The 19507-nt window shown below is 34.6% G+C and overlaps 2 protein-coding genes and 1 pseudogene across 2 annotated transcripts; 1 reads left to right on the forward strand and 2 right to left on the reverse strand.

Annotated features, from left to right (window-relative positions):
* Positions 1–385: 385 nt before the first annotated feature.
* Positions 386–745, forward strand: LOC149945245 (uncharacterized). The gene has a single exon (XM_090176454.1). The coding sequence runs from the start codon at positions 386–388 to the stop codon at positions 743–745; it is 360 nt and encodes a 119-aa protein (XP_090032580.1).
* A 4825-nt stretch (positions 746–5570) lies between these two features.
* LOC149945246 (uncharacterized) lies at positions 5571–6628 on the reverse strand (annotated as a pseudogene).
* A 57-nt stretch (positions 6629–6685) lies between these two features.
* LOC149945247 (uncharacterized) lies at positions 6686–7588 on the reverse strand. The gene is made up of 3 exons (XM_090176458.1): positions 7567–7588; positions 7352–7491; positions 6686–7288 (listed from the first exon to the last, which is right to left on the reverse strand). Exons 1-3 carry the CDS (start codon positions 7586–7588, stop codon positions 6686–6688), a joined length of 765 nt encoding a protein of 254 aa, XP_090032584.1.
* Positions 7589–19507: the final 11919 nt, after the last annotated feature.

Below are 19507 nucleotides of genomic sequence, written 5' to 3' on the forward strand. Positions count from 1 at the left end.
CCGGAGTTGTTGGTGACGTGATACACCGCCCAGCCAGGTTTCGGGGACCACGACTTCCTTCAATTCCCTCAGCCGGCTCTCCCCTCACCACCTAGACTGCCCCCCCCCGCACCTGCGTAGCGATCGGCAAAGCTGATACTGAAGCTATCTCCGCTGAACTCCAGTTACTGTGCCTCCCAAACCAGGATATGTGTGACAAGTGCGACACTTTTAAGGCTACCCTCTCTGAGGCGGTCTTACGTCACACCCCTCACGCAACATCTCATCCAGATTTGGTGTCCGCCTCCTCCCCCAGTCTGCCCCCCTATGGAAAATATCACAATATCAAGCACGGGTATCCTAAAGCTCCTTCAGCAGCTTAATCCCCATAAAGCGCCAGGGCCCGATGGACCCAGCAATCCTGAAACGTTGCGTGGGACCGCTGGCGGACATGATTGCTTGTTCAATCTCCACAGCCACACTCCCCCAGGACTGGAAGCGCGCCAATGTAACGCCGATTTCAAAGGGAGGGCCCTCTGATGATCCTGAGGAAATCATACAAATCTCCCTGTTGGCCCAACTCCTAAAGCTTGCTGAGCACGTTATCACCTCCTCCGTCACCATCCACTTGGAGCTCTATAATGCCATTACTCCAGCCCAGCATGGCTTCCGCCGCGGTTACAGTACCGAAACCCAGATCCTCTCGAGCGTGGATGCTTGGTCACCGGTCTGGAGACCGCCCCCCAAGTGGATGTGGTCTTCCTAGACTTCAGAAATGCATTTGACACGGTGCCTCATCAGCTTCTTATTTCGAAACTAAATAGCTACGGCGTACGCGGCCCCACTCTGGAGGGGAGTGAGTTCCATGTAGTCCTTCCTGGTGTCGAGTCAGATTGGTATCCCGTCACTTCAGGCGTACCACAGGGCTCATTACTTGGCCCTCTTCTCTTCACAATTTATGTGAATGACGTAGGCTCTGGTGTATTCTCTCGTTTGTCCATTTACGCCGACGACGTCGCCCTGTCTCGAGCAATTTGCTGCCCTGGCGATCACGACACCCTGCAGCTAGACCTCGACCAAATCATGCTCTGGAGCAGCCACTGGAAGCTGAAACTAATCTCCAAAAAATGCGAAGTGCTAAGCCTTCAACGCCCAGGGTTTAAATCCACCTCCTTCGGGTACCAAGTTGAAGGCACGGCCATCGATCACGTTTAAGAGTTCAAGTATCTCGGTGTTACTTTAACTGCCACGCTCTCCTGGGATAACCACGTTTCTATGATTGTCTCTAGGGCTCACCGAGTTCTCAAGGACTGGAACTCTGTCCCGGACCACCTGAAGTCAGGGCTGCCAAACCGCGTAAACTTCACACGTGAAATATCTAGGTCAGCTCTAAGCTGACCTTCTCTTTTACTCTGACGTGTAGAGCATCGCCTTTTGTCGGAATTAAAATACTTTAGAACTTTATAACTTTAATATATGTGAAATAAGAGAAGTTTACGAAGAACCCGTGAGTTAAAGATAAACTTAATTAAAACCCTATTTTGCGGGATTTTTTTAAGGCCTACACTTATGGACTTTTTTAAAGCTGTCGCAGCGTCGCATGCTTTTCTGCTTCAACGGCTTCACTTCATTTCTTTTTTTTTTATAAAAAGAACCAGAATGCTTCTTTTTCTCGAACATCTTAATTCAATTAATTCTAATTAATTTCGGCGCCCCGGGCAGTTGCCCGGGTTGCCCGGCCCTTCAGCCGCCCCTGCGTAATGGTTCGAAAGCTCAGGTCAATCCAACGAATAGCGGCTCTTAGAGTCGGCTGTGCGTATCGTACAATTTCTACCGATGCGGTATTGGTAATAACCAACTTAATCCCGATAGAAAACATTGTAAGTGAGGAAGCAACCATCTTTAGGTCTTTCAACCAACAGATGTGCGCTAAACACTGTGATTACAATGTTAAAGGTGGAAATTTTCTTTACCCTGGTGACCCTTGGGCAAGGCACCCAGCCTCGTGTAGAGATTTCCAGTGGAGACGCTCTTCCCACTAATGCAGGTTTAGAGATCTACTCCGATCGTTCGCTAGCATTAGGGATTTGATTTTAAATCATGGCGCTGGAATCGCCCTTAACTGGGTTAAAGCACACAGTGATATTGTAGGTAACGACAGAGCGGATGCGCTGGCCAAGAGCGCTTTAACGAATCAGGTGATCCAATCTGAAAACGCGATAAGGGTAGCATTAAAAATATTTTGAGAGGCATAACCAAGAGGCATTGGCAGAGTAGTTGGAGCGACAGCAATAAAGACAATGTTACAAAGAATTTTATTCCTAACGTAGACGAAAATGCGATCGACCCTAACCACTTCTCAACGCAAGTTCTCAGTGGTCACGGCAAGTTTCCTAGCTACTTGCATAGTTTAGGACATGTGCTCAGTCCTGCCTGTGTTTGTGGGTCAGACACAGGCGATTCTGAGCATTATTTAGTTAATTGGCCCCTCACTCTCCATATGGTCCCTAGAGGCAACCTTGGAGGTATGAAGCTTGATCTTGATGATTGTATTCAAAAAAATCATGCGCTTCATAACCAGCAACTTCGAGGACGTCTGTCCGGATTGGTTGCTGGTTATTTTTATCGCTTTTAATTATACCTTGCCGTTTTAGTTCTGTTTAACCTTTTACCCTTTTTTCAGTATTTTTATATATGTACATTGTGCTGTGGTTTTAACCTTTTTAATTAAAAAGAGAAAGTGGGGTGCGTGATGATGGATAATGTGATAAGATACAAATTAATTTGTATAATTTGTGGTACCAACAGTAGTGCCTAGCGGAACTGGGGCATAGAAATACTATAATCCGATGTCTAAGCCTACTATCCCTATCTGAACTGTCCTTAATGGGGTCACTGGATCCCCAGGTGCAATCCATACTCGACATTCTATAACCTTTCGGGGAGGGCTAAGACGTGGAACAATAAGTCACTCTAGTCCTCAGCTGTGCGAGGGTGGGTTCCGGGCAGACCATGGCGTCGCCTTTTGTTGGCCATGATGAGGGCGTTTGTTAGCTATATGTGACATATTGTTCTATAAATAGCTGTTTCGCTAGGCATTACTTCGGCACATGTGACTAATCAAGCCGGGAAAGGTATGCACTAAAGCGAAACGCGTGGCCTACTATAAGGCACCCATAGAGAGAATACCACACAGACGGCTGCAATAGACCCCTCATCATGGCCCGTCAAAAGGCGGGACCACGGGCTACCAAACCCGCCCCCGCACAGCTGAGGACTACAGTAGGATATCTCAACCATTGCAACTACCGTCGCCGGTAGGTTAAGAAATGTAGAGTGTGGATCAAAGGACCCAGTGACCCCCAGTTCAGGACAATGGTGGTCTGGTCACATTTACTCTGGCGTGAAGACGGGCACCGGGCGTTCGTTCAACCAAGGATAATACAGTATCCTTGGTTCAACAAACGAACCATTAACCGAACCTGTAACCGGGCGTACCAACCGCTGGCCCCCAACGCACGCAAGCCCTCCACCCCCACCACATCAAGGCGTGACCTCTAGGGGCTTCGACAGTAATAACGGGTAAGGTCCTTTTTAAATTTATAAAGAAAACGATTTTATCATTATAGGGTCTAAAAGATTAGTTTGTTCATCGCGCCGTTAGCTACTGCCCCCGAATGCGATGCGACAATGCTCTAAACCTGTTTTTCTGGGCGCTGAGAGCGATGAAAACGTTTGGGGTAAAATAGCTAGTCCTCAGTAAACAAACGCCACTGAACGCGGCGTTGAGAACAATGACAACGAACAAAACCCCTTTTTGTTCGGCATAAAATAGCTCGTCCTCTGTGAGAAAACGGCACGGAACGCGACGCTAAGAACAATGAAAGAGAACAAGACCCCTTTTCGTTCTGGATAAAATCACTCGTCCTCTGTGAGAAAACGGCACTGAAAGTGACGCTGAGAACAATAAAAAAGAACAAGACCCCTTTTCGTTCGGGATAAAATCACTCGTCCTCTGTGAAAAAACGGCACGGAACGCGACGCTAATATCAATGAAAAAGAGCAAGACCCCTTTCTTTTCGCTCGGGATAAAATCACTTGTTCTCTGTGAGCAAACGACACTGCACGGAACGCTAAGAACAATGAAAAAAAACAAGAACCCTTTTCGTTCGGGATAAAATCACTCGTCCTATGTGAGCAGCTGCCATTGAACTCTGCGTTGAGAACGATGACAACGAACAAGATCCGCTTTCGTTCGGGATGAACTTCGTTCTCTCCGCCGTGAGCAGCTGCCGGAGAACGCGGCACGTCCTTGCTTAGAGGGAGTTTGCTCTCTGTGGGCGGAGATAATTTTGCCCGAGCTATATGTCTCTCGCTCAGAGTGAGCACGCTCACGTATGGGTTGTCCAGACCAAATTTTGTGAACTTTCAACTGATTCGTGTGTCTCTCTCTGATAGAGCGGACGATACTACATTTTCTTTCGCTTTTTTTGTGAATAATCGTGCGAAAAACAGGTCATTTGTTTCTTATTCAATGAGCGCGATTACTGGTTTTTTAGCTTTTATGTGTTTTGCCCACCACTGCTCGAAAGAGGTTATAATTTAAAAATAGTAGAAAAAGACATTTTCAAACAAAAAAACCGCCTAGCTATTAAAAGTAAACTTAAAACAATAAAAAACAAAACACTAACCAAGAAAAATTTAACTATATGGGGATAACAAATATACCAGGTACATTAGAAAAAAATTAAAAAAATATATATGTATAAAACGTGGCCTAAAAATTGGATGGCAATGTAGAAAAAATACAAAAAAAGGTATTTATAAATTTAACTGCACATGCGGGGAAAACTACACCGGTGAAACTAGAGTACATTTTAAAAAACGTCTTAGTAACCATTTAGATTATTCAAAAAAACAGCCATTGTCGGGCACGCTTTCTTCTCTAAACATGTAGTCCTTCGGAATGAAATATAACTTTTGGCCCAACCTTCAAATATTCCCAAACGTAATGCTCGAGAAATCATCGATTTATAAAAGTATACTAGATTTTTTTCGTGTATCGTCTGTATCGCGCCATTTTTTTAAAATGTTTCGCTCCGCCATTACAGATCTGCTGAATAACCTGAATTCGGGTAGCTTTAATGTTATATTAAAGCGAGCTATGTGATATTTTCGCCTTTATTATAAGAAACAAATATCTGTGATATGAATTAATGTATTTGTGAATGAAATTTTGAACCATGGAATCTGATAAAGTAATTAAAGTTAAATTAGGTAAGTTTATAAGTGAAAATTTGTATCTTTAGACTTAAGCCTTGGCTGGCTTAGGATTTGGAATAGAACCATTATTTATTATTCTTTTCTTGATAAGGACTAGGAGATACAGAAGTGGAATTTCCAAATCCACCACAATGTTGCGTTACATTGAAGAAATGTACAGCCATAAAAATCTAGTATTAAATGAATATGAAAAATTGAATGCAAACAATGTAAAAAAAATGTTCAAAATAGAAAAGAATTAAAATACAAAGTAAATGTGAAACAGTTTTCTTGGTTATGAATGCTAATTGTCAAATAAAAATTTACATTTAATGAGATATTATTGGTGACTGTAAATGACAAAGTGCAGCACAAGTAATAGCAATATCATCTAAAACTTTTAAAGTAGTTACTGGTAATATCTGCTTAAAAATTCTGAAAGTTTTCCACCTGCCAATGACACGCTCAACGTGAATTCTAACTGAAGCAGTTTTTCTAGTTCTGTGAACGTCTTCAGCTGGTAGCTGTTTTTTCCCCTTAGTGAAAGCTGGTATATTTAATCTGGCATAACGTTCACTCAATTCTTCTTCAATTAAAAAAACCACGGCCACACATTAATTCGTCACCTGGTAAAATGAAATCTAATAATCCACAATCATTGGTAATAAATTTGTCACTAGGGGCTGTTCACAAATTACGTAACGTGGTAGGGGGGAGAGGGGGGTTTGGCAAGCGTTACGAATTGTTACGTGGGGGGGGAGGGAAGGTTAACTAAAATGTTACGTAACACATCTTATTTTTAATATCGTAGAATAAAATTTTCATCACTTTCAGAAACAGTCGCAATTATTTAAAACATAAGCATTTTCATTGGTTTACATAAAAATACAGTTGTAATTTCAAATGTAAATTACAAACAACAAAACTTAGTACCTGTTCTTATAGTACTTTATTACCAGCATATTAGTTGTTACGTACTATAATAATTTAAGGGGGAGGGTTCGATATTTGTTACGTAATTTAAGAAGAGGGATCTTTCCATTTGTTACTCTTTGTTACGAGGGGAGGGGGGGGAGTCCAAAAAGTGGTTTTTCTGCGTTACGTAATTTGTGAACAGCCCCCTAGCACGTCCACCGTATCCGTCTGATACAAACATAATAAGACAATTTGGTGATATTCCTGTTAAAAATTTTGCAGTATTTTTCTTTTTATAATTGCTATAAGTTAACGCTTTTGTCAGATGAGATCTAGGTCGATCAATGAATATTTCTGTGCAGTCTAAAATGGCAGTCGTGTTAGGATACTTTTCTTTAAATGCAGTTGGCGTGTTTGTTTGAATAGTCTCTCTTGGTAACCAAACTACCAGGGGTTTTAATGCAACTGACATTTTTCTGATCCATGTATTAAATATGTTGCTAGCAAGGCTTGTTGAAATACCAAATCGTCACCCTAAATCTCCAAGCCTGAGTCGCATAAGTACTAGTAATATTTGGTCAGGAAGTGGAAGTTTGAAAGGAACATCGCATCCACTCATCAATGTAACTAATCGCAAAAATAACTCTAAATTTAACCCAGTGAAGAAAAGACAGTCAGCGTTGTTTAAGTTTCCACTTGAAAAAGGTGGAAAGTCTGTTTGAGTTCCAACTGAACATGAATGAAGTAGAGGTTCATAATATGAATGGTCAACATGTAGCACATATTGCGTGGCTGATTCTTTCGTTTCGGGTTTCACCGAACATGAAAAATCTTTTCTTACTATAGAGCCAGCATTTCTTTCTTTCTCATCCCAGTTTTTACTCATAACTGTTTGCTCTTCAAAAGCAGATTCATTATTATTCGTGATGTTCAGAAGAGCGTTACTATTATCTGAATGATCGGAAACTTCAATTTTTTGTTTCTTGCTTTTTGTTAAGCTATCAGTCACTATAGTTCTCTTTAAAACTCGTCTTGGCTTAGGAATAGATCCTACAGGTTGATATCCAAGGTGTTTAGTTGGTATTTTATTTCGATTATTAATTTGTTCTTCTTCAAAATGAAGAGAACACACCTAATTAAATATAAGACTTCAATAAGTTTAAATCCTTTATGAAAGTTATTTATTGTTACTTACATATGTAAATTTAGATGGTTCAAAATTCTTTCTGTTAATAGCTTTAATCCAAGCCTTTTTTAAATTATCCTCTTTTGGTAATGAATGAAACGAATAGTCAATCAAACATGGGCAGTCAGAATGAAGCCAAGGCTTATGTTCTTCACATAGGGAATTTTTCCATTTATGTAATTTTGTATTACTGTTTGAACAATTATACACTGCACAGTATTTACCCGAAGAATTTTGGTATGCCATTTTATAAAAACCACATTAATATTAATATAGATTCACAATCGATAAAATTTCATCTCTAACAACAAGACCTATCATTGAAAAACATAATAGCTCGCGGGAAACTTGCAGATCTGTAATGGCAACGAAAAAAAAATTTCATGTAGACACTAACGCCATCTAGTGAGAATACAAAGCGAAAAAATCTAGTATAAAGAAAAACACGACATTTAATGATAAACCAGGCCCAGGTTTTAGCGCCATCTGGTATAACTTGTTTGACGAAATTACGTAAGCTTCCCCTTTGATTTCTCATAAAATTATATAAGTGTAAAATGAAGTATAAAATTTTTCCCTAATTATTAACTATTTCATATTATATTAAAAATTTACAATTCTAACTTGAACAGATGGCGCCCTATTTTCTTAAAAATGCTTTAAATAAATTTTTTTACTGCACCAGTAAAACCACAAAAACGACCAAAATATTCTGTGAGCAAAGGTTGAAGTTTTGACTGTATAAAATGTCGTGTTACACATCTAGAAGGTTCGTCTCTGATGATGAAATGCTAGGTATTTTGAAACCGGTTAGACGTATCATTGTAAATGACATTGATTTTAACTAAATATGCAAATTTAACGACGTCTCTCTTTTTTTCTTATTAGTATAGCATGAGAGGGGTGGAAATTGACTTAGGCCTGAGGTGGTGCCTTGGGTATTAGCCTAGCTGATCATTATTATTATTATTATTAATTCATTCCCTTCTCGGTCTTTAACATTGGGTATCAGGTCAAAAGTGAAATGTGTCCCCCTTTTTAAATTATAGTAAAAATAATAAAAATATACTTTTATTTTATGAATTAAAATACTTTTTATTAGTGTCGATCAAATATAAAAAATCAAGGTGTGATTCAAAAAATAATTTGACTGTTGATGTTGCGAATGATTCGACAAACACTCAACTTGACAGTTCTGTGTCGATAATAATTCGCCGTCTTTCAAAAACAAATACAGCATAAGATTTTGAAAATTTGTAATAAGATTGTTTTATAGTACGATACATTTTAAATATCTCAAAATGAAAAGATAGTTCTTCTTTTCGATTTATTAGTTAATAACAAGTTAGCAAGCCAAAATATACCTCTCCTCGGAAGAATTGTCCCTAGTGGTATTAATTTCTCGAGATGACCCTTAAAGATATCTCCGCAAATCAGAGTTATTTACTAAAAACGTAATCCCGGTTCAATCCCGCCCGGTATAAAATTTTAATTTTAATTAAAATAATTGAGACGAAACCACCGAGTTTAATATATTCAGAATAATATAAACTAAGTAGTTACAACAGCGAGTTAGACGTACTAAAACAATGCACAATTGAATTTAACCCTATTTACAGAACAAGTTTATCAGTTAAATATATTACGAAGCAAATTTGAATGAAATAAATATCTACAGAGGGTATTTGTATTTTTCTCGCTTACAAAATACTTGCCGCATCTTTAACGCTTATGTTATTTCAACACTCATTTCGACATCTGGTAGTGGACGACTCGTAGACTTCCTGTTGACGTTGTGACACATGCCGCATGAAAAAGACCAATACCGTCCAATTTCCAATATCACATAATGACTCGCACACCCATGAAATCAATGACTGCATTAGGAATCGTAGATGTCCAAATATCCACACCAATAAAAATTAATTAACAAGAAGCGAAAAACTTACCATCACAAAGCACAGAAAGCCACTTGACTAAACCACAGCTCGTATTTCAATAAATGACCGTAGACGGAATAGTTAGTGCGACACCTTAATAATTAACAAACATGAATTTTCGACGTTATTATCATGAAACCGGATTAGCTAAACAACACAACGTACACACTATAAAGTCTCCTCCAAAACTGTACGTTTTCGTGGAAAAAAATAATCTCAAAAAACAAAAGATAAAAATATAAGATCAAAGAATAGACAAAAAACAACATTATCGATCAGTAAAAAAAACATACGACCCTTCCTTTGCCTAAAACCCAGATACATATTATATTAAAAAGAGTATCCGAAAATACTAAACCTACTGACAATTAAAGAGTTTAACATCGTCATTGAATAATATATTACAGATTTAAACCGAGTTCAATTCCTGATCACGATTAAATTTTACATTAAAATACTTAAATATTTAATTAAATATAAGATTAATATAATTTATAAATATTTAATTAATATAATTTATAAATATTTAATTAAAATAATTTATAAATATTTAATTAATATATTTTATAAATATTTAATTAATATAATTTATAAATAATTAATTAATATAATTTATAAATATTTAATTAATATAATTTATAAATATTTAATTAATATAATTTATAAATATTTAATTAATAAAATTTATAATTATTTAATTAATATAATTTATAATTATTTAATTAATATAATTTATAAATATTTAATTAGATATAAGATAAATATAATTTATAAATATTTAATTAATATAATTTATAAATATTTAATTAGATATAAGATAAATATAATTTATAAATATTTAATTAATATAATTTATAAATATTTAATTAGATATAAGATAAATATAATTTATAAATATTTAATTAATATAATTTATAAATATTTAATTAATTTAATTTATAATTATTTAATTAATATAATTTATAAATATTTAATTAAAATAATTTATAAATATTTAATTAATATATTTTATAAATATTTAATTAATATAATTTATAAATAATTAATTAATATAATTTATAAATATTTAATTAATATAATTTATAAATATTTAATTAATATAATTTATAAATATTTAATTAATAAAATTTATAATTATTTAATTAATATAATTTATAATTATTTAATTAATATAATTTATAAATATTTAATTAGATATAAGATAAATATAATTTATAAATATTTAATTAATATAATTTATAAATATTTAATTAGATATAAGATAAATATAATTTATAAATATTTAATTAATATAATTTATAAATATTTAATTAGATATAAGATAAATATAATTTATAAATATTTAATTAATATAATTTATAAATATTTAATTAATTTAATTTATAATTATTTAATTAATATAATTTATAAATATTTAATTAATATAATTTATAATTATTTAATTAATATAATTTATAAATATTTAATTAAATATAAGATTAATATAATTTATAAATATTTAATTAAATATAAGATTAATATAATTTATAAATATTTAATTAAATATAAGATTAATATAATTTATAAAAATTTAATTAAATATAAGATTAATATAATTTATAAATATTTAATTAAATATAAGATTAATATAATTCATAAATATTTAATTAAGTATAAGATTAATATAATTTTAAAAATATTTAATTAAATATAAGATTAATATAATTTATAAATATTTTATTAAATATATGATTAATATAATTTATTAATATTTAATTTAATATAAGATTAATATAATTTATAAATATTTAATTAAATATAAGATTAATATAATTTATAAATATTTAATTAAATATAAGATTAATATGATTTATAAATATTTATTTAAATATAAGATTAATATAATTTATAAATATTTAATTAAATATAAGATTAATATGATTTATAAATATTTCATTAAATATAAGATTAATATAATTTATAAATATTTTATTAAATATATGATTAATATAATTTATTAATATTTAATTTAATATAAGATTAATATAATTTATTAATATTTAATTTAATATAAGATTAATATAATTTATAAATATTTAATTAAATATAAGATTAATATAATTTATAAATATTTAATTAAATATAAGATTAATATGATTTATAAATATTTATTTAAATATAAGATTAATATAATTTATAAATATTTAATTAAATATAAGATTAATATGATTTATAAATATTTCATTAAATATAAGATTAATATAATTTATAAATATTTCATTAAATATAAGATTAATATAAATTATAAATATTTCATTAAATATAAGATAAATATAATTTATAAATATTTAAAATGATGTAGAATAAATTATAGTACCTAACGTTATAACTTTGTAAAGGACATTCGCCAAAGCTGTTTTTTAGAAAAGCACCGTAAGTTAACAAGCGTTGGTGGCTGATTGTTAAAGTATATCTCTTGCGCGCGGCAGACCCGGGTTCGATTCCCGGTCGGCGCCAATAAATCGCAAATTGATACTAAGACGAATACCGTGTACAATTGGTGGAAACCCTGCCATTGGACGTTGAGAGGTTGCATAACACTCAGCACTCGGTCCGTCCCAAAGTCATTAAGAAGAAGTTGGAGAGAAAACACCCGTACAAACACAACTGAGTCAACATCCACAACCGTCATAACACGAACTCAACATTCACAGCTTACGCATAAACATTACAATAACGAAATATCCAATCAAACTGAGTTAAAACTGTCGCGACGGTGAGCGTTGACGAAAAAAGACCATCCAAACCCAACCGCAAATCAATCCGTTAACGCTCACCGTCACACGGTGGTTTTGCCAACATTTCGAGAAACTGTGTACGCAATGATTAACCTTTGCACGGAAACTGCGAACGCGTTCGCAGGACAGACGCACACACACACACAGACAGACACACATGGTGATTATATAACCCCTCCTAGGGGACTTTGTCGCGTCGGAGAGGTAAAAATAATGGTAAGGCATTTTTACCTGCGTCGCAGAATCTATTGGGCGCGCCTCAATTCGGGCCTTGGCCATTTTCATTTGTAGCTCAATAAACGCGGTTTCAGGTAAATGTTTGATTGGTAGTGCCAAAAATAAATAAATTCACATTATAGGGTCACTCACGATACATTATTTTCAGCGGGAGCTCTCGTTGAGCTTTCGTAAAAATACTAAACTTTTTGTCTTGTTGAAATTTCTCTGGAACGCCTCTTTAAAAAAGTAGGCCTATCGTTATTCTACTAGACACGCACCCTTTCTCGTTATTTAACGAACCTTTTCCGTCTGTGGAACGGGCCATTAAAGTTAATATTCTCCAGGTTTTTAAGCTAATTTTATATATGAACCAGACCGTAACACCACATGAGTATACATGACCTCCAAACCTATTTGCACCTCTGTTTTAGCTACGAGATGAAAACCTGATTTTTCTAAGAAAAAGTGGGATCAGAATAAGAGCGCATAAGAAAGAAAACAAACATATCCAGATCTCATAGATAAACTTATAAAAACGCAAGGGAACACATCTTTGTTCGCGAGGTGTTCTCTAAAAGTGCAAGAAATTATAGTGTAATGAGGTATTAATTATTTTTGTAAATTATTTTATTTTATTTCTTATGAAGAACTCCAAGGCACACGAGCATGATTCCGTTGCCTTATTTTGTAGCAAGCTGCTCCGAAAAACAACTATATCCATTTCCTTAGTATTGTAATGCGTAATAATATGTTTGAAATTTAAGATGAGACCAAATAGTCTGGGTTTGTCGTATTATTAGGTCTACTCTTTTAAAATTGCATCGTCAAGCGTTTCAGCAGAGACTAAGCTGCTCTTTTCACCATCTGTTGATTCATTTTTCTCGCATCAATGGCCGTGGCGGAAAGTAAGTTCAAACAAAAGTGTTTGCTAGACAAGGTCTTAAAATTACATACTTTCATCGACTGCCCATTACTAATAAAAGATATTTCCAAGAAAATAATTGGAAACCTGCCTTACTCCACTTCTTAAATAATATAACCTTTGCATATATAAATGATACCTGACACTGAACGGAACTTATATCAGTCACACCAAATAAAAATAAATCTTTTTTTGGAAGGGCTATTGATATTAAATGGATAACGAAAAGACAAAAGAACCTATAATTCCGTATAATTCTTTCGATTTCTAATCCAAAAAAGGTTGGTAAATAATACTCACAACTTTTATTCGATTAATTAAATTCAATTTTAAATAAATTAAAAAGTCTTTAAAAATTGGTTTTAGCAGACGCAGACGCCGTCTAATTTCCATGTTTATTGTCGAAATTCCCGATTATTAACATTCGACTAGTTGCGGTGACTTTTTTTAACTCTAAGCAGTAGCCCATGAGAGTAGGCGTCTCAAAAGAAGGAGACTGAAGCCATCAGCTGAACGTTTCACTCGCGAAGCCTAATATAGGGCTTTATCCATTTCAATTCTGGTGCGTTTTGTAAAAAGCTTTAAAACCGTACTATTCTCGGATACAATTATGAGAGAGGATAACTTAGGCGCTCAACCTTATATATACGAGCCAAGACTTGCCTAACAAAAAAAAGAGTTTCTGGTGAAGAGCAAGAGGAGGAACGAATTGGTAAGTACATAGTAGTCTAAACCAGCGGTTCCCAATTCGTTTTTGCTATGGAACCCTAAATTATCCACCTAATTTTGGCGGAACCCCAACTCATTTTTTTTACTCATCTTAAACTCTTGACACAAACAAAGATGGCCGCGCTGCGAATTCTGGCGGAACCCCTGTGACCCTTTTACGGAACACCTTTTGGGAACCGCTGGTCTAAACAAATGTTTGTAACTCTTGTTGATATTAAAAACCTTAAGATACAGACAGTACCATAAATTTAAAATAATAAAGGCTCGAATGTAACAACTACATAGCAATGCTAACTGCTGCAGAAAGTTTTTGTTGTCAGGAGGTAAGTCAAATTAGAGAAAAAACAGCTGGGCATATCTGCATTCTAACGTATCAGAAGTTCATGAAAAACTTCGCTGACATTGATATGTTAGAAGTGAGCTATAGACACCACGCGCAACAAACACATGACACCGATTATTTCAATATTCAGGAGTAAAATTTTCAGGACCAAATTAATATTTATGAAATTAAACATTTTCATCCATACTCATAGAAAATATAGATATGTTTAATTTATTAAAAATGCTAGCTTTAATACCCGGCTTCGCCCGGGGTCTTAGTTTTAATGAATTAGATCTGATTTGTACGTAAGAGAGGTAAACGCTGTAGCAAAAACGCAACACGCGTAGCAAAAACGGTAGCAAAAACGCAACACGCGTAGCAAAAACGGTAGCAAAAATGCCACCGAGACCGGCCAAAAAATAGATGAGGGCGAAAGTCCAAAGTTGAGTAAAATAAAATGAGTAAAATAATAAAATTGCATTAGATTTATAACCATGTCAGGTATTTGGTATTAGACGCGTTTATTTGGAAATCAGTTCAAAGCTCTAGAGCTAACCGTTCTCTAGTTTTAAGGAATTTTTTTCTATGAGCAAGGTATAAAAATTGGTGCTTTTGTTACGGACCGTCATATTGGAATTACTGCACATATGAAAAAAATACACCCAGAAATAGTTCAGGAATTTGACAACTGGCATGTGGCTAAAAGTAGGATATGACTTGGATTTTAATTTTTAAACCCTTGTTCAAAAATTTATAAAAAAAAATAGCTATAAAGAAGAAGCTAGGGGCAGTAGCGAAGACATAGAGGGTTGGATGGAGTCTATTATCAGTCACCTTTATTTGGTGGCTCGTTCATCGAAAACTAGAGAGCGCATCGGAAAATGAACCTCGTTGATGAACCACATATGCAATATTCATTAGGGCCATAGCAAAGAATTCCCAAATTGTCTCCATGATGATATTCCAGTAGTCGCAGAACGGTTTTGGATTCACAGAGGTGAAAAGGGAAATTATTTAAACCAGTCAAGTTGACTTATATATTAATTCAATGGAACAGAATCCTTAGTGTCTGAACAAGTAGCGCCAATTATTCATGCCTTGGCTGCAGTATGTCAACTTTCTGAGTAATTTTAAACATATTCGCTGGAGGTATTTTATTCTGTGCTAAATTCATTTGTGCCAAAGAGGATACATTTTTACAAAGATTCCATGCTATCCAGGTACACCGTACAGATTATAGATCCAATTTGATAGTGGTGAGCGAAAAGTGAATCTGTGTTAGTAATTTTCCGTAATAACTGTTTTCCAGTTTAAAAATCAGTAATTGTTTTTTAAATGATAACCCGATTTTTTTTAAGAATTAACTGTTTTAAAATTCAGTTAGTCACTTTCTTTGAAATGTAATATTACGCATTCCATCTATTTAATCGTTTAAAAAATCTTAATATTATTTGAACATTCACTTATTTCCACACCCTTACAATTTGATATGATTTTAACACATTTATTTTAAAGAACGGATTTAGCAATCCTCCATTTCAATGAAAACTGCCTAAAGGCAAAGCGAATATATGAGCAAGGTGAAGAAGAGTATTATTTAGCTTATCCAAAAGCCAAAGCTGGAGAACCAACTGCGAAAGCTATACTAGAAGAAAACACTTACGGTGTGTGGAATATAATATATAAATAATATTTACATCCACCATTAGTAACAGTTTAAACATAAGTATAACACTGAACAATTTTGGTTAATGGTAGTCTGTCTTAAAGCACTATTTGCGATAAATATATGCAATAAGCAGTGGCGCTGCCAGGATTTTTTCCCACGTAGGCACTACAATTTGGGGCCCCCTCTTGCCCACCAATTTAAATATATTTACTTCAACCATAAGTAACATAATAAACGTAAGTATGACACTACCTATTTACCTAATGCATTTTTTTTAATAATAGTGTGTTTCGCAATTGACAACGTAAATTATTTTGTGAATAAAGACTAATAGCTCTCGGCGAATTCCTCTTAGTCTTTGGAAATCGCCGAGTGATACAGCCAATGCCCATTAAAAATTGAAATGCTTTCAAAAATGTAAATAACGCTTACTTTATATGAAAATATTTCTGCATTATTATATCAGGAGGTAGAAATAACTATTATCAACATTAGCTAGTTAATTCAGAGAGGTTACCCGTAGACCTCTCTACAATGTCGAATGGTTCTCTCCCGCCTTTACGGGCACTAAGAGCTAACCATCTAATTGTACCATATAGGGCAGGCACGAAATAAAAAGAGAGAGTGAGTCACCCTTTTTTTTCTTTGAAAAAATACACTACATGTCTACATCTCTGCCACTGACGGTCATTTCATAATAGTCGTCAAAATATAGCGAAGAGAACTATATACAAGCCTTAAGTCTAGTCACAAGATAGCTTGTTGTTTGTTTATTTTTCTCTCTGTCGCACCTGTGCCATTTCGTGTTTCGTCTAGCCACGCGCTTAACTCCCACTCAGCGGGAGGAGAAGTGACGGCCGCGTAAGGCACCCGTGTGTGTTTGCTTTCGCCATTACCCCCTGGTATTATAAAAAGGGTATTATCCTTTTTAAATGGAGTAAATATAAACCCATAAAATATGTGCATTAGTTGATAGTCACAAGTTTGAAATGTTTCAGCAATTTCTCTATTAATTCGGCTACGGAAAATTTACCAATATGAAAAAATAGTGCCCCCTTTTTTAATAAATTTGGGGCCCCCTCTAGTTTTCCACGTAGGCACGTGCCTACTCGTGCCTATTGCTGGCGGCACCACTGGCAATAAGCTTATATAGCTATTTTCTTCATCGTTTAAAATTCCACTATGCCTTGGCTATTCTTTGAAAATATTGTTGGCAGCGATATCTTGAACACTGTAACCTGGCTGTTCCTAAGTTGAAATGGGAAAAATTTAAGTATCATACTTATGTTACTTGGCCTTCACTAACTAAACTGATTTATTTCCAGAATATATAATATATATCTAAACATGGGATATGAAAATGCTTTGGGAAATCCCAAAGGTGTTTGCTTAATGGCACCAGCTTGTAAAGCTGAAACCATAGCATCCAAATATTCATTAGGAGAAGAATCAAGGACGAAAAGAAATTGTCGTGGTATGAATAGTGTAGCGTTGTGCATCAAGAAAAACGGGCCATTTAGTGCAAATTGTCCTTGTAGGAAAAAAAATTAAATACTTCAGGCAAAAGCAGAAACCCACAACACCTTTATTATATTTATTAGAATGATTTCATACAAAGCCTCTAACTTATGAAACCACACACATACTAATGTTTTGGCTTATGGGAGCAGATTATCCTTAAGCGGAGTTCACACGCAAAATACTTTCATAAACATTCAGTATACAACTACAGAAGCGTGGTAATTGAGATCAGAAATACACGCAAGCATTTCTTGTTAACTTCGTAAAATACCAATAACCATAAAAAGCAAGGTTTCGTTTCTATATAGTGCTACCTCAAATGCCGCCATCTATTGAGAAAAATCGAAAGTATTAGTAAGGCAAACGTGTAAATTATTAACCATGGATAGAATGATATAATTAATAATAAAAGATGCGGATGATACTTGGTTTAAAACATTTATTTAAAATTAAAAAAATTGCAAGCTTTCGGGTTCTAGACCATTTCCATCGACGTTTAGATGGCGCTACCATCAGCGTAAAAAAACAAAATATCTCCATCGATTGGCATCAAATACAGTTTTTTCACGAACCTTGATCTCTCTCTACCGTTTCTTCCACCAGTTGTCTTGCCCTGCCGTATACGCCGGTTAATTGGGGCACGCAGACTGTCCCACAAATAATTATAAGTGAAAAATACAGCAATTCCAAAATTCTTAGTTATTTTTTGTAACAAGATGGCGTTGGGAGCCCACAATGAATTTTTAGACAAGAGAATGAATTCGAGGAATTTAAGTAATATAATTTTTTTTACATAAAATATTTGATATAAAAAGCAGAGAAAATGTTCAAACTGAAAGTAAAATTAAAATGAAAAAACCTAATAAAAAATATTTGCGGAAGCGAAATTCAAGCTCACGCCCGTTAGCTTCAGAGCGCGTCTTTAACTATTACACCGGCCTCTTCGCTGTGTGAAACGTTCAAAAAGCATCCAATTCTTAACGATGAGGGTAACGGTAATAGTTTATTGTAAGGAGCTGTTGGCTCAATCGCGTGGCATTTAGGGCTTGCCACCACCCTCCTACGCATTGTTACCCGGCCACCTGAATTAAAGACTTCAAAAGTCGCTTGATGACTTAGGCCTAAGGTGGTGCCTTGGGTATTAGCCTAGTAAAAAAAATTGAGAACGAAATAGCCAGAAATAACAAAATTACAATTACATAGAGGTCAAATCGCTAATTATTTTATTGCACAAACTCAATTTGCAACTAGATTTTGTATTATTTATGAATTATCTTTAAATTTGACTAGAAATTAAACCCGTTTTGCCTGAATGTTCGTATTTTCTCGACGTCATTCGGCCATATTTTGGTATTTCATTTCTAGCCGGGAAGCCGAAAAACGCATGGGCGCCGTCGTGAAACGAATATACTTCAACCTGTTTTGCCACGTCAATTTGCCGTTGTATAGCGCTCTTGATGATCTACACAACGCAGACGAAGAGGAATTTCCCCCGCTTGGCACACATTGACGACACCAGCCTATGATGACTCGTATACTTAAGTACACGATTCATAAAAATGAAATTGTAGCGAAAAAACGCAGCAGATTTTAGTGAAATACTTTGTAGTTTGAAATATATAAGTTGGTTTATTGAAGCAATGGATTAAAAGTAAACAATGGTATTATTCATAAAAGTTATACAGAAAAAATTTATTTACAACATACGACCAAAGAGTACAGAGATGCTTGTGCGGATGAGTTGAATGGTATGGTAACCTCAGGAGGGGTGGAACTCGGAAGATGAGACCCTCAAAAAGCATTACAGCAATGCCACTGCAGGATTACAACTTTTTTGAAGCCAGTCTTGGTCAGCGCCGGATTACCCAATAGGCCGACTAGGCCTGGGCCTAGGGCACCAATCCTATAAGGGGCACCATTAGGTTTCGAAAAAAAATGTTTTCCGGAGTAATTTGAGTAAATGCGTCCACATTTTTCGATACCATGTAAAATTAAAATATCCGCAAAGTCTACATTGAAATGGTTTTTTCCGTCCATTTGTCAATTATAAATTGTGGGAGCAC

This window comes from Leiobunum rupestre, chromosome 5 (assembly GCF_980474605.1).
Source record: "Leiobunum rupestre chromosome 5, qqLeiRupe1.1.hap1, whole genome shotgun sequence".
NCBI classification, from domain to species: domain Eukaryota; kingdom Metazoa; phylum Arthropoda; class Arachnida; order Opiliones; family Sclerosomatidae; genus Leiobunum; species Leiobunum rupestre.

Excerpts from the sequence above, each read along its gene's own strand:
- LOC149945245 (XM_090176454.1), top strand. The coding sequence starts at position 386 with ATGGACCCAGCAATCCTGAAACGTTGCGTGGGACCGCTGGCGGACATG.
- LOC149945247 (XM_090176458.1), bottom strand. The coding sequence starts at position 7,588 with ATGGCATACCAAAATTCTTCGG. Across the intron at positions 7,492-7,566 it reads GGCATACCAAAATTCTTCGG|AACATAAGCCTTGGCTTCAT; the intron begins GTAAATACTGTG and ends CCCTATGTGAAG. Across the intron at positions 7,289-7,351 it reads AACCATCTAAATTTACATAT|GTGTGTTCTCTTCATTTTGA; the intron begins GTAAGTAACAAT and ends ATATTTAATTAG.